The following is a 21,847-nucleotide window of genomic DNA, read 5'->3' on the forward strand; positions in this document are numbered from 1 at the left end:
TGTGACCTCGGAGTATGTTAAGGTAACGTGAGGACTTCCTCAGGGTTCGGTTCTTAGCTCTGCACTCTTCAGCATCTACATGCTGCCGCTAGGTGACATCATACGCAAATACGGTGTTAGATTTCACTGTTATGCTGGTGACACCCAACTCTACATGCCCCTAAAGCTGACAAACACGCCGGATTGTAGTCAGCCGGAGGCGTGTCTTAATGAAATTAAACAATGGATGTCTGCTAACTTTTTGCAACTCAATGCTAAGAAAATGGAAATGCTGATGATCGGTCCTGCTCGACACCGACGCCTTTTTAATAATACCACCTTAACATTTGACAACCAAACAATTACTCAGTGATGAATCTGGGAATTATCTTCGACCCAACTCTCTTGTTTGAGTCACACATTAAAGGTGAACATTATCACCAGACCTATGTAAGCGTCAATATATACCTTGATGGTGCAGAAAAAAGACCATATATTATTTTAACCGATTTCCGAACTCTAAATGGGTGAAATTTGGCAAATTAAACGCCTTTCTGTTTATCGCTCTGGAGGCGATGACCTCAGAATGTGACATCGCCGAGGTAATACAGCCGCCATTTTCATTTTCAACACATTGCAAACACCGGGTCTCAGCTCAGTTATTTTTCGTTTTTTCGACCATTTTTTGGAACCTTGGAGACATCATGCCTCGTCGGTGTGTTGTCGAAGGGTGTAACAACACGAACAGGGAGGGATTCAAGTTGCACCACTGGCCCGAAGATGCGAAAGTGTCTGCCGCCAGACCCCCATTGAATGTACCGAAGTGTTTCCACATTTTACCGGCGATGACAGACATGGCACAGAGATGTATGGAAAACCTGCAGATGCATTTGCAACGATAAAGTCCATGAAATCATAAAGGTGGATTTTGTTGCTGTTGACTTATGTGCTAATCAGACATATTTGGTCGCGGTATGACTGCCAGCTAATTGATGCTAACATGCTACGCTAATCGACGCTAACATGCTATTTACAGGCGGTGCTAAAGCAGTCATGGCACAGAGATGTATGGATAACCTGCAGATGCATTGGCAACGATAAAGTCAACGAAATCACAAAGGTGTGTTTTGTTGATGTTGACAGCCAACTAATCGATGCTAATATGCTATGCTAATTGATGCTAACACGCTATTTACCGGCAGTGCTAAAGCAGACATGGCACAGAGATGTGTGGATAACCTGCAGATGCATTTGCAACTATATTACGTTTCCTTCCACCCACATTTAATGCGAAAAAAACACTTACCAATCGACGGATTTAAGTTGCTCCAGTGTCACAAGATGCGAAAGTCCTGATCGTTTGGTCCGCACATTTTACCGGCGATGCTAACGCAGCTATTCGGCCATGCTATGGCTATGAATAGCGTCAATAGCTATTGGCTCAATAGCTTCAGTTTCTTCTTCAATACTTTCATACTCCAACCATCCGTTTCAATACATGCGTAAAATGTTGAATCGCTTAAGCCGCTGAAATCCGAGTCTGAATCCGAGCTAATGTCGCTATATCTTGCTGTGGTATTCGCAATTGTTTGTTTACATTGGCAGCACTGTGTGACGTCCCAGGGAAATGGATAGTCGCATCGCAAATAGTGAAAATCAAGCACTTTAAAGCTTTTTTTAGGGATATTCCATCCATCCATCCATCCATTTTCTACCGCTTATTCCCTTTCGGGGTCGCGGGGGGCGTATTCCGAGACAGGTAAAATTTTGAAAAAAATTTCAAAAAATACAACAAGCCACTGGGAACAGATTTTTATTGTTTTTAACCCTTTTGAAATTGTGATAATGTTCCCCTTTAAGAGTGTTACTAAAACAACCTTCTTTCATCTCTGTAATATCTCTAAAATGTGTTCTATTTTGTCCACTAGCAACGCTGAGATCATTTATTCATGCGTTTGTTATAAGATTACAGTTGGTACACAACGCGGCTGCTAGACTTTTGACAAGAACAGGAAAGTTTGATCACATTACGCCTGTACTGGCTCACCTGCATTGGTTTCCTGTGCACTTAAGATGTGACTTTAAGGTTTTACTACATGCGTATAAAATACTGCACGTCTCGCTCCATCCTATCTTGCTGATTGTATTGTACCATATGTCCCGGCAAGAAATCTGCGTTCAAATAACTCTGGCTTATTAGTGATTCCCAGAGCCCCAAAAAAGTCTGCGGGCTATAGATCATTTTCTATTCGGGCTCCAGTACTCTGGAATGTCCTCCCAGTAACAGTTAGAGAGGCTACCTCGGTAGAAGCTTTTAAGTCCCATCTTAAAACTCATTTGTATACTCTTGCCTTTAAATAGACCCCCCTTTTAGTCCAGTTGATCTGCCGTTTCTTTCTCCTTCGTGGAGTGGTAGGGCACAGATTCGGTGACCACAGATTAGAGCCAGCTGTCCAAAGTCAGGACCCAGGGTGGACCACTCATCTGTGCATCAGTTGGGGACATCTCTGCGCTGCTGACCTATCTCCACTCAAGATGATCTCCTGTTGGCCCCTCTATGGACTGGACTCACACACTATTAACTAGATCCACTTGATGTCAATTGCACCGGTCGCCCGGGAGGGGGGTGGTTAGTAAGTGGACACCTTGAATAACTGTGTACATTTCCTGTCTTCTGAAAATAACAAAACATAGCTAGTAATTTTGAAACAGCTGGCAACAAAAGTGACCCCAAAGTGAAAATGTCCTAATTGGGCCCAAAGTGTCAGTATTTTTGTGGCCAGCATTGTTTTTCTACACTGCCTTTCTTATCTTAGGCATGGAGTTCATTGGAGATTCTCAGGTTGCCTCTGGAATACTCCCCTTCTCCTTTTTAGTTACGCTCCTCCACCTTCCGAGGAATCCACGCATATGCTCGATAGGGTTTTGGTCTTGAAACATCCTTGGCGAGGCCAATGTCTTTATCCTCAGTTTCTTTCAACAAGGCCGTTGTCATCTTGTTGATGTGTTGGGGGTTTTCTTGTTTTCTTCTATTAACTAACACTGCCCAATGCCAGGAGCACTTCTGCTGCCGCATATCATGAGACGTCCATTGCCATGCTTGACCGTTGGCAAGACACCCTTGTCGCCGTACTGCGGCAGACACATATTTGGCACTTTCTGGACCAAGTTTATCTTAGTCTTATGAGAACAAACGGCATAGTTCCAGTAATCTATATCCTTTGTCTGTCTTCAGCCATATGTTAGTGACTTTCTTGTGTATCATATTTACAAGAAGCTTACCTCTGAGGAAAAAGATATGCAGACCATTTTTTGTGCATTGTGCATCATATATACAGTATATATTTGAGCACTGACAGTCAGACCACCCACCCTTTCAATATCTGCAGCACTCATACGTCTAATTTCCAAACACATTCTATGAATATGGCGCTTACCACATGCACAGAACTCATTCGGTTTACCATTGCGAGGTTTTTTTCTGAGTGGAACCGGTGCCATGATCCCACAAAGCAGTTTGGACTTTGTTCTTTATTTTCCTGTTTTGCGTCATTTCCTGCCCACCGCTCTTTTCCCGGGTGCGGCACCACTGCTGCCCACTGCTCCCCTCACCTCCCAGGGGGTGATCAAGGGTGATGGGTCAAATGTAAAGAATAATTTCGCCACATCTAGTATGTGTGTGACTGTGACGAGTTTCCAGCCGTCATCGTGTGGGTTGCAGTGCCGATCGATACAGGACGCATTGTAACAAGTTTGACTCTGGTTTATTCTTTCAATAAACATGTCTTTTTGCCAGTCAGTCGCGACACTTTCTTGTGTGCTGGCTCTTCCTGCTAGTTGCGGCGCACCTTTCGGTGACTGCGTCTGCTGCGGGGGCCCATCTCGCTCAGGGTCTCTCTCGTCGTGCTCGTGGTCGTTGTTCGCCGTGGTTTCCTCGCCTACTTCTGCCGCGATCGTTCCTACCTCTCCCCTTTTATACTGCAGCAGAAGATGTAGAGATTGACTGCAGGTGTGTCGCTTACGCACCTGACTCGGCTGGCTGCAGCATCGCTCCAAGTATGCTTCGCCTCTCCTCTCCGCCGCATGCCCCGCCTCCTGGTTGCCATCTCGGGTAGGACCACCGTCTGTCCTATCCCGCTGTCGCCTCGTTGGCTCCGTCTCGCCACAGTGACAATCATTGGTACTTTAACTTTATTTTTTCTTCCACTTCCTGTGTGCATCTTCTCTGAGCCACTTTATCTTTGGCCCCAGCGCTGATCCTCACACCTGCCCTTTGTTTAATGATTGTAGACTTACCTGCCGGTGATGTATAATTGTGAGGCTTCTTATGACCAGCGTTTTCCTACCGAAGAATAAAGTTGCTGGCAAAGGTTAGTTGATAACCACACATATGCTAATTGCATGTGTGGTTATGCTGGGTTCTGCTCATTCATTCAGTTGGCCTTTCAACCCTCTCCCGGGCATACGCCGTCAACAGACATTTCTGGCTGAACCACGGTATGGTCCATCTCATCAAGGTTTACACGTTCATGTGTTTCCCGGTCGCCCTCTGGTCTGCTCTGTGGATTCCATGTAAGAGTCTCTCTGATGATGTTGGTGACTGGCTTTCGTAGGATGTGTCCGATCCATCTCCATCTTTTCCCCATCTTACCCTTGGCAGGTAGCTGACCAATTTTTTGCCAGATTTCGTTGTTACTGATGACTTCTGGTTATTGGATCTGCATGTATTGATGAAAGTCTGCACACTCTTGTTGGTCTTCCAACTCTCTGCTCCACATTTTCATTCGAGCCATTGAAGTTGGACGGCTTTGATTTTTTTTTTTAAGAATGATTCTACGCCACCATATGTTCTTGAGCTGGATGAATGCTGTCACTGCTTCGCCTATCTGTGCTTTGACATCTGCATCAGTATGTCCATGTTGGTCCATGAAACTGCCCACTTAGGTGATACCATTGAGGACTATCAGGTTGCTGCTGATGCTGTTGATCTTGAGGAGCTCAGTTTTGTCCTTGTGGCTGTTCAGACTAAGTTGTGAAGATGTAGTGGCCAGATTGTTTATCTTCTCTTGCATTTGTTGCTCAATGTGTTCAAAAGACCTTGGTCATCATTGAAGTCTAAAACCATCGTGACCCTGCACAACCGGTTATTTTGCCTTGCCTGGCTCTTAATAAAGAGAACTTTCTCACCAGCACATTGTCTGCCATCTCTGCATCTTTGGGGCACGTCCAGAACTAAGATGCAGTTTCGTTACAACCTATCCTATTAAACCGTTGTATGGTCTTAGCTACTGTGCTGCACCTTAGTTTCAATTTTTTTTTTTTTAATCTTTATAGCTGAGAACATCTTTAAATAATTATTTGCTATGATGTACCATGTAATTTAACACAACTGCTCCCCATTCACACCTGAGCCCTTGTAATGCTAATTAGTCATTTGACACCGGGTGAGAAAATACCAAATTAGGCCCAATTGGGATATTTGACTAATATGGGACGGCGTGGCGCATCGGGAGAGTGGCCGTGCGCAACCCGAGGGTCCCTGGTTCAATCCCCACCTAGTACCAACCTCGTCACGTCCGTTGTGTCCTTGAGCAAGACACTTCACCCTTGCTCCTGATGGGTGCTGGTTAGCGCCTTGCATGGCAGCTCCCTCCATCAGTGTGTGAATGTGTGTGTGAAAGGTGGAAAGGGGGAAGTAGTGTCAAAGCGCTTTGAGTACCTTGAAGGTAGAAAAGTGCTATACAAGTACAACCTATTTATTTATAATATTATTATTTTATTTTGAGTGCAACTTTGGGCATCTTTATTTGGAGTTTTTGTGTTCTTTGTTTTTTTTCCGTGTACTCCGACTTTCTTCCACATTCCAAAATTAGGCACGTTATGTTCATTATTTTGAGGACACAGTAAATTTTGTTTGATTGTGTGAATGTTGTCTGTCTATCTGTGTTGGCCCTGCGATGAGGTGGCGACTTGTCCGGGGTGTACCCCGCCTTCCGCCCGATTGTAGCTGAGATCGGCGCCAGCGCCCCCCGCGAACCCAAAAGGGAATAAGCGGTAGGAAATGGATGGATGGATGGATGGATGATTGATTGCTACTTTTATTAGTACAAACCCCATTTCCATATGAGTTGGGAAATTGTGTTAGATCTAAATATAAAGGGAATACAATGATTTGCAAATCATTTTCAACCCATATTCAGTTGAATATGCTACAAAGACAACATATTTGATGTTCAAACTGTAAAAAATTTTTGGGGTGCAAATAATCATTAACTTTAGAATCTGATGCCAGCAACACGTGACAAAGAAGTTGGGAAAGGTGGCAATAAATACTGATCAAGTTGAGGAATGCTCATCAAACACTTATTTGGAACATCCCACAGGTGTGCAGGCTAATTGGGAACAGGTGGGTGCCATGATTGGGTATAAAAACAGCTTCCCAAAAAATGCTCAGTCTTTCACAAGAAAGGATGGGGCGAGGTACACCCCTTTGTCCACAACTGCGTGAGCAAATAGTCAAACAGTTTAAGAGCAACGTTTCTCAAAGTGCAATTGCAAGAAATTTAAGGATTTCAACATCTACGGTCCATAATATCATCAAAAGATTCAGAGAATCTGGAGAAATCAATCCACGTAAGCGGCATGGCCGGAAACCAACATTGAATTACCGTGACCTTCGATCCCTCAGACGGCACTGTATCAAAAACCGCCATCAATTTCTAAAGGATATCACCACATGGGCTCAGGAACACTTCAGAAAACCACTGTCACTAAATACAGTTTGTCGCTACATCTGTAAGTGCAAGTTAAAGCTCTACTATGCAAAGTGAAAGCCATTAATCAACATCATACAGAATCGCCGCCGGCTTCTCTGGACCCGAGATCATCTAAGATGCTCTGATGCTAAGTGGAAAAGTGTTCCCTGGTCTGATGAGTCCAAATTTCCAATTGTTTTTGGAAATATTTGAAATCCTGTCATCCAGACCAAAGGAGAAGCGAACCATCCAGACTTATCGACGCAAAGTTCAAAAGCCAGCATATGTGATGGTATGGGGGTGCATTAGTGCCCAAGGCATGGGTAACTTACACATCTGTGAAGGCACCATTAATGATGAAAGGTACATACAGGTTTTGGAACAACATATGCTCTCATCTAAGCGCTGTCTTTTTCATGGATGCCCCTGCTTATTTCAGCAAGACAATGCCAAGCCACATTCAGCACATGTTACAAAGCGTGGCTTCGTAAAAAAAGAGTGCGGGTACTTTCCTGGCCGGCCTGCAGTCCAGACCTGTCTCCCAGCAAAAATGTGTGACGCATTATGAAGCGTAAAATACTACAGCGGAGACCCCGGACTGTCGAACGACTGAAGCTCTACGTAAAGCAAGAATGGGAAAGAATTCCACTTTCAAAGCTTCAACAATTAGTTTCCTCAGTTTCCAAATGTTTATTGAGTGTTGTTAAAAGAAAATGTGATGTAACACAGCGGTGAACATGCCCTTTACCAACTACAGTTTGTACTTTGGCACGTGTTGCAGCCATGAGATTCTAAATTATTATTATTTCCAAAAAAAATAAATAAAGTTTATGAGTTTGAACATCAAATATATTGTGTTTGTAGTGCATTCAATTGAATATGGGTTGAAAAGTATTTGCAAATCATTGCATTCTGTTTATATTTACATTTATCACAATTTCCCAACTCATATGGAAACGGGATTTGTAGATTGCACAGTACAGTACATATTTTGTACAATCGACCACTAAATGGTAACACCCGAATACGTTTTTCAACACCTTAATCAATTTACAGTATGGTTAATCAGTTTGCTGTTATACAAGCGCTATGCCATGTAATTTACTTTATATCAAGGTAACATTTCTTTTGTGAAAAGATAAATCAGTTACAAAATCTGTTACTTTGCGGTGTCTCACAGGCTGGACGACTATCTGGGAAAGAACCATTACATGGATACCACGGTGCAGAAGGCAAGGATTTGAGGTTTCTTTGCTCATTTGGCACACACAAGCATGATATGGCATCAAGATCAAGCCGCCAAAAGGGGTGGAAAATGTTTTTGTGTTGTTCTCTGGCCTCAACATTCCTTATGGGTCCATTTCTCACAATCTACTCTGGACGGCTTTCAACTTTTTTAATGTCCCAGAAACAGTCACATCACTTGACAATAGATCACAGGCTGGCAACGGTTGGAAAATGGGATAATGGCAGGATCACACCACTAACCTTCATGATGCTTATAGAGATCATCATCCAAGCCTCCTGGTGGGAAATTGGTGGACAGAATTTTGAACCAGGTCTTGATCTCCCTTTTATCAGAGCAATTGTGGACAACATAACAATGCTCCCCACAACCAAAACATGTGCCAGACGATGGCTGAGCAAGCTGCAGGAAAACATCCAATGGGTTCAGATGGAAATAAAACTGAGCAATTCCAAGAGTATGTCAGTTGTCAAGGAGAAGCTTTGGGCGAGGAACCCATGCCAGTAGTATCGCAGAAGACAGTCAAGACTATACAGAACATGTGGACCAGGTTAGGCAGAACACCAACAGTGGAGTATCACAAAGACCATGCTCACAGGTAGACTGAAGCTCTGGTGTCTTCAGTTTGGACTGATACCTGGGTTGATGTGGCCCTTTGTAATAATAGTAATGTAACAATGAAATATATTTTTATAACACTTTTTTTCTAGTAGGTGTAAGCGCATTGCACCGAGGACCCATTATACATTCACATATTGATGGTGGGCTACATTTGTAATTAGAGTTGCCATGTGGAAGACTGACGGGAACATGGCTGCAAATTTGTGTTTTTTGACCTCTCCAACCACCGCTAAACATTCATACACCAGTGTGGGTAAAACTGGGAGCAGGGTTGGTGAAGTGTCTTGCCCAATGACACAATGGCAGGGAGTAGAATAGCAGAAGCTGGAATTGTACCAGGAATCCTCAAATTTCTGGACGGCTGCTGTACCATCTGAGCAACACTGCCCCTACCATCTGCGAGGTGCCATTCTCAAAGGTTTGAAAAACTAGAGATGTTGGTCTAAGTGTCAACGACTCCTCAGATTCTTCAGCAAAATGGGGCTGTGTGGGTGGTGTATCCTGATGCTTCCTGTTTTATCTGTTTTGCTCAGCAGTCAAAGTCAGATTTCAGCCACAGAGAGATTTTTGGACTTGTGCAAGAAGGGAAAGGAGGCATCGGTCTCATCGTAGACCATCGTGAAAAAGTTTTGTGAGGAGAAAGTTCACTTGGAAGGAGTTTATGGTCATGGAAGCATTTTACATCAGCTTCATCCTACGAGCCACGTACAATGTCTTGCTTACCGCCTCTAACCTCAACCAACGGTACGGAGAAAACCCATTGTGCACCTTCTGCTCATCTTTTGCAAAATGAAATACATTCTCATTGGATGCAAAACAAGCATGTTACAAGGCCAGTACACCTGACAACACAACTATGTCATCAGGTACTTAGCAGCTACCATTGAGACAAGATGGACTAAAATAAATACCTTGCTTCTTCCACAAGGCTATCCGGTATCTGCAAGAGGGTTCACTGGAGAGGATGAACCAAACCAAAGTTAATAATAATAATAATAATTGGTTACATTTATATAGCCCTTTTTTTTATCAATTAGATACTCAAAGCACTCACATTCACACTTCGGTAGTTGTAAACTACATTTGTTCCCACTACTGCCCTGGGGTACACTGATGGAAGCATGGCTATCATTTTGCACCTACGACCCCTGCGTCCACTACCTATCATTCATTCACCAGTGTGAGTTGCACTGGGACCAAGGGTGAAGTGTATTGCCCAAGGACACAACGACAGTAATTTGGATGGCAAAAGACCAAAAAGTTAATCTGAAAACAGCCACCTTAAAGGGGCATGTGACTAGAAGTTGGTGGCAGATCTTAACCAACGGCTTAGTTTTCCATCTGAAATTGCCAAAACAAACACCAGACCAGACATTGTGTTCGGTCCTCCACACGGTGTACATCACTGTCACCTGGGAAGAAGCTATAAAAAGGTCTTCAAACTCAAGTACCTTTAGTTGACCAAGCTGGCAGTCAATGCTGGACAACACAGATGAAGGGCCAAGGTGTGTACTGTATGTTGGCTGCAGAGGCTTTGTAGGCAGTCTAACAACAGGCTCAAAAACTTGGGAATTTGAATCAACCCAATGCCAAACCATCAACGCCCTTTCAGGTGCAGCAGAAGAAGCTAGTTATTGGCTTTGTGGGAAGAGGCTAGACAATTCCTGGGGCCCAAAGCAACGGTCCGTTGCACAGTTGGGTTGAAAGCAGAGGGGGGTACACCTGGGACGCCAGGTGTTGCCAATGAGCAATCTAGATGTGTTGTGGGATTTTTATTGAAACACCAAGGACGCAGGGCACCCATATGAAAATCACAATGAAACTTGACAACCACCCCACTCTACACGCCCCCTTACATCACCACAGCTTCAAGAGGACCCAGATGGATGCATATTAACCACACATGCCTCATGTTTGGGTTGGGTTGAGTTTTTTCTTGCCCTGATGTGGGATCTGAGCCGAGGATGTAGTTGTGGCTTGTACAGCCTTTTGAGACACTTGTGATTAAGGGCTGTATGATTGGTTAGTTTATATGTTCATTCAGGGGATTGTTTCACCTTGTCCTGTTCAAGAGTGAAACGCGGAGCCAAGCATCAAGGTGCCGTTGAAGCCCAGCCTGCCACATATTGCAACTGAGAACAAAATCAAAAGGCCAAAACCACAAATTAAGTGGCAGAAATACTGTGAAAACCAGAAATGGGAGACTAAATAACACATATTTCGGCGATCCCCAAAGACAACTTAGTGGAACTGCAGTTGATACTCTGGAGCGAATGGGAGACCAGAGCTTAATCTATACCTATAAAGTCCAGAAGGAAACAGAACAGTTCCATCCATCCATCTTTTTCCGCTTATCCGAGGTCGGGTCGCGGAGGCAGCAGCTTAAGCAGGAAAGCCCAGACTTCCCTCTCCCCAGCCACTTCGTTTAGCTCTGGACTCGGACTTGAAGGTGCTGATTCTCATTCCGAACAGTTGAAAAATGCAAATAAGGATGGCTCCAGAGATGGTAAATGAGGGAATTAACCTGCTGCAGGCAGGAGTCAAGAACCGACTGCCTCAGCTGATAAATGAGAAGCAGACGTTAAATAATACCATTACCAATACAAGATCAAATTCTTCAAAAACTGAACAAAAGAACAAAGTGGCAAACTCAAAACATTAAAGTTCGACCTTAAATGGTGATGGTTCTTTATTGTCATTGCACAAAGCATTTTTAGCACAAACCCCTTCAAGGTTAGACAAACAGTGTTATAGAACAAGAATGCTGATGGGTCGCCACAAGGCGCCCCTTAAAAGATGGTGATGTGGTGTGGCGTTTATTTTTCGTGGATGCATGTGTGTGTGTAAGCATGCACCATGTCTCTGTTCCGCTACCTTAGTGTTCTTGCAGCCGCCAGTCAGTCCAAAGTCAACCACAACATGAGAGACAGGATGGGAGTTTGTTGTGTCATGCCGCACTGTCCTTCGCATACAAATTAGAATGATTTGTATGCGAGCAAAAATAAAATTAGCTTTTCACTTTTAATTGTCTATTACTCGTCCTCAAATTCATCCTGCAGGGGAGACGGTCTGATATTTTCCAAATCACGAGAGTGTCCACAGTTCTGCCCGCATTATTCAATCATTTGTGGCAGCTTTGGGGAACTTTGAAGGCTGCCAACAACTTCAAATTTATCGACGAACCTGAGCAACACTTACTACAATCAGCAGATGAACTGCTGTCATAATTCCGAATAGGTCTTCAACGTCCTCGACTGAAAGGGTGGCCAGGCACGCGGCACTCCTTGTTCTCCCAAGAGTCCATCGTGCGTCCAGCAACAACCACTCCGTCAAGACAGGCAGGTCCCCCCAAACCTAAGATCCTGTGAATTCCATTGTTTAGATTTGGTGCAAAAAGAGGCAACAAGAAAGTTAAGACAAGACTGTTTGGTCGGGGTCGCATGCGTGCAGGTGGGGGGAATGATTTATTTCAAATAAATCAGCCAAAATACAAAAAGAGGTGCCTACGGCACGGGAAGCTCGGGTCACACTTAGCAAAAAAGGTTAACCAAAACAGGAACGAGAAGCAAGAAGAGCCAAAAAAAACCTGCCAGAAAGAGTGTGGCGAGCGGCAGGAATAAATAGCTCTCTGATTAGTGACCGGTAGCAGGTGAGCATCCCGACCAATTTTTCCTCCAATTGTTCCTATGTGTGAGCAAACGCCAAAACTCCTTGAGCATTCAGTGGCGCACATGTGAGCGACGGCAGACGTGCACACTGTTATGCGCTTATCTTTTTTTCGATGAAGTGCGCGGCCTAGATTTGCCGTGCGTAGAGGATGCGTGAGCAGTGTGCAATTGCACAGGCGCGTACCTTAGAGGGAACGTTGGTCCCGACCACGAACCAGAGGCAGGTGAACATAATCAGCACCCATGGACACCAGGAACACAAACACAAAGGTGCTCAAACAGAACTAAGGGAATCCTGAACTTAAACAAAACACGATCCGGGCAACGGATCATAATAGTACCCCCACCTGTACGTCCTAAGAAAAAAACAACTGAAAAAGTTCAAAGTAATTGGGAGGGCAGAGGGAGGACCTGGTGGTGGACGCCAGGCCAAGTGTCCTTGAATCCACCTGGGACGAGTCAAGTTGCGGCTGTGAATCGAACGCCAGTACAGCTGGCGAGGCGGACAACCGCAGAACGGTGTCGAGAATGTGGACGCGAGTGGCGCTAGAAACCTCAGCAGCCGATGATCCTACGCCCAAGTCTTGGGCATTGCTGGGGGCCTCCATGAATTGGCCACTGAGGGAGCTGTGTGTGGGAGCCTGAGGGCCGCTTGTACTGCAGTCCAGCTGGAGGTCGCGGAGGCAACGATACAGGAGACAATGACAGTGCTGTGGGACGCCCCGCCGGAGACGACGATGACGGTGCCATGGTACTGCCCGCCGGAGACAAATATGACAGCGACGTGGGATGGCCCGCTGGAGACGAAGAAGAAAATGACGCCGGGGAACGGCCCGCCGAAGTACAAAGAAGATGGCGACGCCTTGCCTTTAAAAAAATGCTCTGGTTGTCAGCTATTGTTACTTTAATGTCTTTAGCGGGAGGCCGACAGATTGAATCACAAAAAAATGTCTTGTCTTTATCCATGAACATAATGTCTTTTGAGGGAGTCTGACGGAATGAAATAGGAAAAAACCTTGCCGCGTGACATCATCGAAAGCCCCGGTAGTCTGACATCATCAGGGTGCGTATTGACCTCGCTACCAGCCCAAGCGGTGACGTATTTGTCAAAACGATCAATGGGATTACCAAACATGAAAGGAAAGGAAGACAAAGCTGATTGCGGCGTTCTTTGATCCGGAGGAGAAGCGTGAGGGGTCCGTGCGTCCTGGCTTAGAGTCAAAGCCTTCATGGACTGCTTCCGCCTACGCTGACGCGTCTGGAACGGCGGGGCAGCGAAGTCCTCAGGCCAAATGGAGTCAATGGGGACCAGCGAACCCTCAGGACTCCACATCAGACTCACACTCTCCTCGGGAGAACAGCGTAGGGTTCCTGCTTCCATTGCCTTTAGCACCAGCCACATCTCCTAGTCCAGTTCGTCCATGTGGTCCGGACATCTGTCGCCCAATGTGGAGAAACTGGTTGCTGTCAGTTTTCTGTTACCTCGGGGTCGCATGTTTGTGCGCAGGACGTTTCCCCAAGATGCAAATGGGTAGGAAAAATTATTTCTTACAAATAAATCAGCGAAAATACAAATGGCACGGGAAGCTAGGGTAACACTTAGCAAAACAGTCTAGCCAAAACAGGAACGAGAAGCAAGAAGAGCCAATTGTTGCGTGTCGCAAACAATGCTACCAGACAGAGTGTGGCGAGCGGCAGGAATTAATAGCTCTCTGATTAGTGACCGGGAGCAGGTGAGCGTCCGGACCACTAATCAGAGGCGGGTGAACATAATCAGCACCCATGGCAACCACGAACACAAACACGGGTGCTGAAACATAACTAAGGGAATCTGAAACTTAAACAAAACATGATCCGGGCAACGGATCATCACAGAGACAAGACAAAAGAAGCAAGCAGGAGATATAAGAGAAAGGAAAGGGAAGCGTCCACCCTCAATGAGTGCCAGAGAGAAAGCTAACCTCGGGAAGAATCACCATGATATCTAGGAATGCAGGCAGACAACGCCCATATCAGACATACCACCAGTCGATCCTCAAGAACATCAAATCGACATTAGCATTAGTGGACCAAAGTGGAGAGTATTGTATGGCTTGCAAGATCTGCATCATCCCCTGGGCCCAATAGTTTGTCATAAAAGTACAAGTAAAAGAACTCACCAGGCGTATTGTGTTTTCTTTAGAGACTGATGAAAGTGGTGTGGCAGAAATAAGTAATCCCATCTGCATGGCAGAGGGCAGGAGGTATCCTGCCCCCCAAGAAAAATGATTCAGCACATATTAGCCAATTTTGCCAAATCAGAGCATTTATGGACAACATTACTATACTTACCACACCCATGGCATGTGTGAGACAAGATTCAAGAGAACGTCCAGTGGTCTCTGATTACAACTAAACTGAGCAAATCCAGGACTATTTCAGTCTTTTCCGGGGAAGTTGACGAATCAGCAATATCAAGAGTCTTGGACCTTGGTACAATGCCACCCTCAGGGACACAGAACAAGTAGACCAACTGTGTCAGGACACCATCAGTGGACTGGACAGTATCAACAAGAAGCTCTGGCAGGCGGAAGCTCTGCTGTTTTCACTTTGGGCTGTTACCCAGGCTCGCATGGCCCCTCACTATATCAAAGGTTGTAAAACTGGAGATGTTTGCCAGAGGCTTCAGCAACATTGGGCTGTGTGGGACATGCGTCTTGCAGCCTTCTGTTTCCTGCCTTGCAGAGACATTCGATTATGATGGAAAATAACTTTGACAGCCTCCCGTACCAATGTGTAACACAGCTCCTACCCTGGTGATTGGAGAAAAAAATGGACCCCAATTGCTGGCAAAGTCACATCTCAGGCAAAGAGACATTGTTGGCCTTGTGCGACAAAGGGAGATCAGGCCTTGGTCTTGGTGAAGGCAGACCATCCTGAAGTTGGTGAAAGGTCTAACATCATTAACAAACCTCAGATCAGACCTTGTGTTCTGGTTCTCTACATTTTTCACTGTTTACATCATTGACCTCACTGTCCCCTGGAAGGATGCTACATTGTCCCCTGAGAGGTTGCTTTGGGGGAGGCCTTTGGACGCAAGTACCTTAAGTTTATCGAGGTGGCAGCCGATGACAAGTAATGCGGGTGGAAAGTCAAGGTTTGTTATCTGAAATTTGGCTGCAGGGGCTTTGTTGGCAAGTCTACTATAAGGCTTCTACGATCAAACTATCAAAGCCCTCTCAGGTACAGCAAAGAAGCTAGTTGTTGGCTTTGAGTGAAGGAAGAGACGGGACAAATTTTTGGGCCCCAAAGTAACGCCAGTGGCACAGAAGGTTTTAAAGCAGATGGGGGGGGGGAGCACACCTGGAATGCCAGTGGTTGCTGAGGAGCCATCAGGAGGTGTTGTTGGGCCTGTACCCTCCTGATGACCCTAATGAAGCTTGAAACCCACCACGCATCCCTCATGTATATTTGTTTAATGGAACGCCGTTACAGGGCATTTTTCTGATCAGTTTCAGGTCTCCTCTTCAAGATGAACTTGCCCTGCGGGATGAGACCAAGACGTTGGAGGAGCTAATCTGTCTCGCCGTCAAATTGGACAACCTTACTCCGAGTCATAACATTCTTAAGTTCTTAAATTTAACTTATCTGAACAATATCCAGTGTTGTGGTATTTCAATTAACTGGAATCCAGTGTGCTGTGGGCCCTATTGTAGTGAATCACACCTGAGCCATCATAAAGTAATCAAATCTTTATTAGACACGTAAACAATGTGATTAAGAACATTTTACATCAATCAAACTAGGGATCTAGATATCTGTTGAAGACACTCCTCACTCTTTTGCCTTCACCTTCATTGTCCATTCGTTTTTGGTGACTTTATACATGGCGGGCAATAACTAAGACAGTCTGCTTTGCCAATCCAAATGCATTTGCTGTTTTCCGTAGTTTTCCCTCGACAGCCAGGTAATACAAAGCACACGCTACCTTTTTTATCACGTTGACTCTCTTTCGACAAATGAAAAAAGTTTTTCGCAAAGTGGAATTACAGCTGACCTCGAAATTCGAAAGTTCTCTTGCCGTCTGAGAAGTGTTGTATCTTAAATAGCTGCAATCGCTTGCTCTTAAGGTATTCATGTGTGATTTCCACAAGCGTCTGTAGAGACGGAAGGAGAAACACGGGCATGTCTGGATGACTCGCCTCCATATTTCCAGTGGTTAGCTCCGAGCTATGAAACCGCTTTATTATGAAGCTGGCTGTGGCGCGTTCTTTCTGACGTCACTTCCTGTGTGGGTCGCGGTCTTTCTGGAGTCACTTCCTCTCCGAACTCAGTTTGTAAACAATCAATGAGTCCATACAAAGCTAAGAGCGCACCTACCCGTTTAAAAAACTAAGTTGAGGGGGACCTTAAACGATATTTTAGTGTAGCTAAAACAGGGCTTAGGTTAAATAATTATTCGTTTAAAGGGTTATCTGGCGTAGTGTAGACATAGCCTAAGTATTGTTGGTGGTTTTTGGATGGTTTTTTTGCGTATTTCCCCCAGCCCCACGAGAAGTCCTGCGGACCTGAGGCTTGGTCTTAAACTTCTCCCACACCCTAAAGACGCTTGCACAAAACATTCTCTTCACAGCCGCGGTATAAAATCATGATCACTATTACACCACTATCATGTTTAAACTTAATCTGATTGTATCTGGATTAATTATTTTCCCATAATTTGTTACGCAATAGCCTTGTTCAAAAATGTAATTCATTTTTTTTCCTCTCAGAGTTCTACACACAACACTCCATAACGACAACACGTGTATTTCCAGTATGACTGATCTAACAATATGGTCAGAGTGCAAAATTGTTCACCATAAATGATTCCCGGGCGCGGCACTGCTGCTGCCCACTGCTCCACTCACCTCCCTGGGGGTGATCAAGGGTGATGGGTCAAATGCAGAGAATAATTTCACCACATCTAGTATGTGTGTGACAATCATTGGTACTTTAACTATAACTTTAAAATGATCATGTATATATTATCACACAACTTTAGTATGCTTAAAGTTTGTTGCTATAGTTATCAGCTATTGTGCTCAAGTTAGAGTTTTGTATCTGTGCAAGGACGAAACTTCTTGCTGGCGGGTGGCCTCAGACGCAGATGTTATCTTTGTTTTAGCCCGCTAACAGCCAAGGACTTCAAGGACCTCAACAAAGATAAGACGACAGCACGCAGACGAAGCAGAGACAAGGCTAAATCACAAGGCCCTAGCACATTCCGTCACGTTTTGTGTGTCCTGGACCTGCTTTGCATGATATCTGTGACCACTCCTTTTAGAGGCGGCCTCAATGATGTTGACTGTGGAACTCCTGAATAAATAGAGGAACGCGAGAGCTGAACCTTAGAGCGTAGGGCGAGACTGTGACTAAGTGTGCCGCTCCATGCATTCTCCTCATGAGTTCAATCAATCAATGTTTATTTATATAGCCCCAAATCACAAATGTCTCAAAGGACTGCACAAATAATTACGACTACAACATCCTCGGAAGAACCCACAAAAGAGCAAGGAAAACTCACACCCAGTGGGCAGGGAGAATTCACATCCAGTGGGACGCCAGTGACAATGCTGACTATGAGAAACCTTGGAGAGGTTCCTTGCTTCTTGTCTGTTTAATAGATGTCATCAGTGCTTGAACCTGACAAAACTTATTCCAATTGCATCTGGATAGATTATTTTCCCATAATTTGTTACGCAATAGCCTTGTTCAAAAATGGAATACATTTGTTTTCCTCCTCAAAGTTCAACACACAACACCCCATAACGACAACATGTGTATTTCCAGTTTTACTGATTTAACAATAATCTCAGAGTGCAAAAGTGTTACTACAATGACGTAGAATCTAAGGAATTTGTCGAGGATAGTAGGAGCGGAATATTCGAAATGGCCGACTGAATTTGTGGCATTTTGTGTTTTTAGACGGTATTTTCACATACTTTGCGGATTGTAAATACAATTGGATATGGTTTAACGGATACAATGAAACACAATTAAGGATAATAAAGTCACCTTGTTTACCTACTCTACTGATACTTTAAATGATAATTAATCATTTTTAAAACAGGGCGACACCCGATATACATGCGCGGTGAGGTGAGTAAGTACGGAAATACCCTAAAAATTAGTTTTTTTAAAAAACATTTCTAAAGATTTTGAATTGATTCATAATTGGTGCATCCTGTCTCCACGGATCATCCTTGAGATGTTCTTCAGTTTAATGGGAGTCTACCTGTTTAATTGGCTGAGGGACACACCTGTCTATAAAAGGTCACTTGGTGGCGATGCATGTCACAAACACATTCATCATCTTTGGAGACATTTGTATTTGTATATGTCTTACATCTTTGGAGAGAGGGGAAAATCCCATCCAACACTCAACCATCCAATGGGGACGGCGTAGCGCAGTTGGCAGAGTGGCCGTGCCAGAAACCTGAGGGTTCCTGGTTCATTCCCCACCTTCTACCAACCTTGTCACGTTCGTTGTGTCCTTGAGCAAGACACTTCACCCTTGCTCCTAATGGGTCGTGGTTAGGGCCTTGCATAGCAGCTCCCGCCATCAGTGTGAGAATGTGTGTGTGAATGTGGAAATAGTGTCAAAGTGCTTTGAGTACCTTGCATACTTGCCAACCTTGAGACCTCCGATTTCGGGAGGTGGAGGTTGGGTGGCATGGTTAAGAGGGGAGGAGTATAGTTCACCAACTCGAGTATTTCATATATATATATGGATGTATGAAATACTTGACTTTCAATTAATTCTATCTATATATATATTGTGGAGAGACGGAGCCGAGAGCAGGGTAGGGCAAATGCTGGTCCTACCCGCAATTGCGGCCAGGAGGCGGGGCGCACTCTGAGCGACGCTTCAGCCAGCCAAGTCAGGTGCGTTCACCACACACCTGCGCTCAATCTGCTCATCTGTTGTTACAGCACAAAAGAGGGGAAGGAGGAACAATCTGGGAGTAGTAGGCGAGGAAACCACAGCAACCAGACAACGAGCACGACGATAGAGGACAAGAGCGAGATGACGAACCCCCGCAGCGGACGCACACGTCGGACGCCGAAAGGCATGCAGCGGCAGGAAAAGCTCGCGCGCTGAAAAGGCACGCGATCGGATGGCCAGAGGAGACAAGTTTATTGAAATGATAAACACAAGTCAAACCTGCTATGATGCGTCTTTTGTCCAGTGTCACGGTAACCCACACGGCGACGGCGGCTGGAAGTCCGCCACAATATTTATTTTATTATATACATAAATAAAAGAAATAGATGAATTTCCGACGGCACCTATCAAATACACAGTAATAAAAACACAGTTGTTCTACTAACTGTACTGTGCTTGCTTTTTACAAAAAAAAAGCAACAACACTTACCTTTCACTATTTGAGTAACCTTTGTTCTGCCATTTGCATATTGGCGAGAGTCACTTGCCGTCAGGTGCGCAACACCACGTAAATCTTTGGCCAAACAAAAAGCAACCCCATAACGCTATAGCCAACATTCACCAGGAGATGGCAACAGACAACATCGAATCACTCTATTACAGACGGCGTCGCCATGGCTGTAACTTCCTCGTTCTTCTGCTTCGTCTCGTTGTGTGTGCAGTTTTTTATTAAAATCCGTAGATGTTGTAACGTGATTGGGCAGGCAAGCTGTTTATATAGTGGGTTAGCGGACGTGAAAACGCTGAATTTCGGGAGATTTTCGGGAGAAAATGTCTTCCGGGAGGTTTTCGGGAGAGGCGCTGAATTTCAGGAGTCTCCCGGAAAATCCGGGAGGGTTGGCAAGTATGGTACCTTGAAGAAAAGCGCTATACAAGTGTAACCCATGTGGAAAAAGTGAAGCGCTTTCAATACTTTCTGGATTCACCGTATGTTGCTGTTATTGCTTTTGTGAAATGACAAATGAATATATTTGTCTATTGATGTATGATATTGGAAAAACACCATGAACAGTACTGTAGTCGAGTCCGAGAGTCTTGCAGTTTCTCTGCTTTTATCATCTGGCTGTATGTTTTTGTTTTGCTTCACCGAAGTAACACGCTTTTTTTGTCATCCAAGTTTCAGGTCTCCGGATAAAGAAGGCGTGTACCAGGAGTTCAGACGCTGAGTGTCAACCACTTGAGGGTTTCTTCTGCGTGGACATTGGTAAAGGCAGCTGTGAAAAAGCGCAGAAGCAAACAGTCTGTCAACCGGGACAATACATCCGCCAAGAAGGTTCGTTTCTGACTCTCTCTACGTTTCCATGCACTAAATTAGTGTGATTTCTCAAATAGTTTATTTTGACATGTGAAGCCCAAATTTCCTTATACACACTCTAATGCGACTATTCATTTTAGCCCGGATAACTGAATTACTTTTCCGGTTGACCTACGACGTCACACTGGGATTTGCAGATCTTTATAACTTGTTTTAAAGGGGAACATTATCACCAGACCTATGTAAGCGTCAATATATATGATGTTGCAGAAAAAAGACCATATATTTTTTTAACCGATTTCCGAACTCTAAATGGGTGAATTTTGGCGAATTAAACACATTTCTATTTATCGCTCTCAGAGCGATGACGTCAGAACGTGACGTCACATAGGTGATAAAGCCGCCATTTTCTTAAACACATTACAAACACCGGGACTCAGCTCTATTATTTTCAGTTTTTTCGACTATTTTCTGGAACCTTGGAGACATCATGCCTCGTCGGTGTGTTGTCGGAGGGTGTAACAACACTAACAGGGAGGGATTCAAGTTGCGCCACTGGCCCAAAGATGCGAAAGTGGCAAGAAATTGGCCGAAATTTGTTCAAAATACGAGGGTGTGGGCAAAGCCGACGAAATGGTCAGTCGTTTGTTCCGCACACTTTACCGACGAAAGCTATGCTACTACAGAGATGGCAAGATTGTGTGGATATCCTGCGACACTCAAAGCAGATGCATTTCCAACGATAAAATCAAAGAAATCTGCCGCCAGACCCCCATTGAATGTGCCGGAGTGTCTGCACCTTTTACCCGCGGTGCTAAGGCAGACATGGCACAGAGATGTATGGATAACCTGCAGATGCATTTCCAACGATAAAGTCAACCAAATCACAAAAGTGAGTTTTGTTGATGTTATTGACTTATGTACTAATCAGACATATTTGGTCACGGCATGACTGCCAGCTAATCGATGCTAACATGCTATTTAGGCTAGCTGTATGTACATTTGTAGCTATATTTGCATCCAGCCTTTCTCTCCACCCACATTCAATGCCAAACAAACACTTACCAATCGACGGATTTAAGTTGCTCCTGTGTCACAAGATGCGAAACCTCCGATCGTTTGGTCTGCACATTTTACCGGCGATGCTAAGACAGACATGGCCGAATAGTGTCAATAGCTATTTGCTCAATAGCTTCAGTTCCTTCTTCGATTTCGTTTTCACTATCTGCCTCCATACTTTAACCATCCGTCTCAATACATGCGTAATCTGTTGAATCGCTTAAGCCGCTGAAATCCGAGTCTGAATCCGAGCTATCCATCCATCCATCCATCCATCATCTTCCGCTTATCCGAGGT

General features: G+C 44.6%; 1 protein-coding gene across 3 annotated transcripts in view; it reads left to right on the forward strand.

Annotated features, from left to right (window-relative positions):
* Nucleotides 1-21,847, forward strand: part of LOC133554403 (tumor necrosis factor receptor superfamily member 5-like) — a 67,418-nt gene that overhangs the window by 25,442 nt on the left and 20,129 nt on the right. For 2 of the 3 annotated variants that reach the window (XM_061903114.1, XM_061903116.1), the window contains exon 5: nt 20,354-20,509. In XM_061903114.1, the coding sequence (XP_061759098.1) occupies nt 20,354-20,509 (156 nt within the window). Of the gene's footprint in view, nt 1-7,914; nt 7,967-20,353; nt 20,510-21,847 lie in introns of all 3 variants that reach the window. The other variant, XM_061903115.1, reaches the window with a different exon arrangement.

Source organism: Nerophis ophidion, linkage group LG06 (assembly GCF_033978795.1).
Source record: "Nerophis ophidion isolate RoL-2023_Sa linkage group LG06, RoL_Noph_v1.0, whole genome shotgun sequence".
In the NCBI taxonomy this organism is placed as follows: Eukaryota; Metazoa; Chordata; class Actinopteri; order Syngnathiformes; family Syngnathidae; genus Nerophis; species Nerophis ophidion.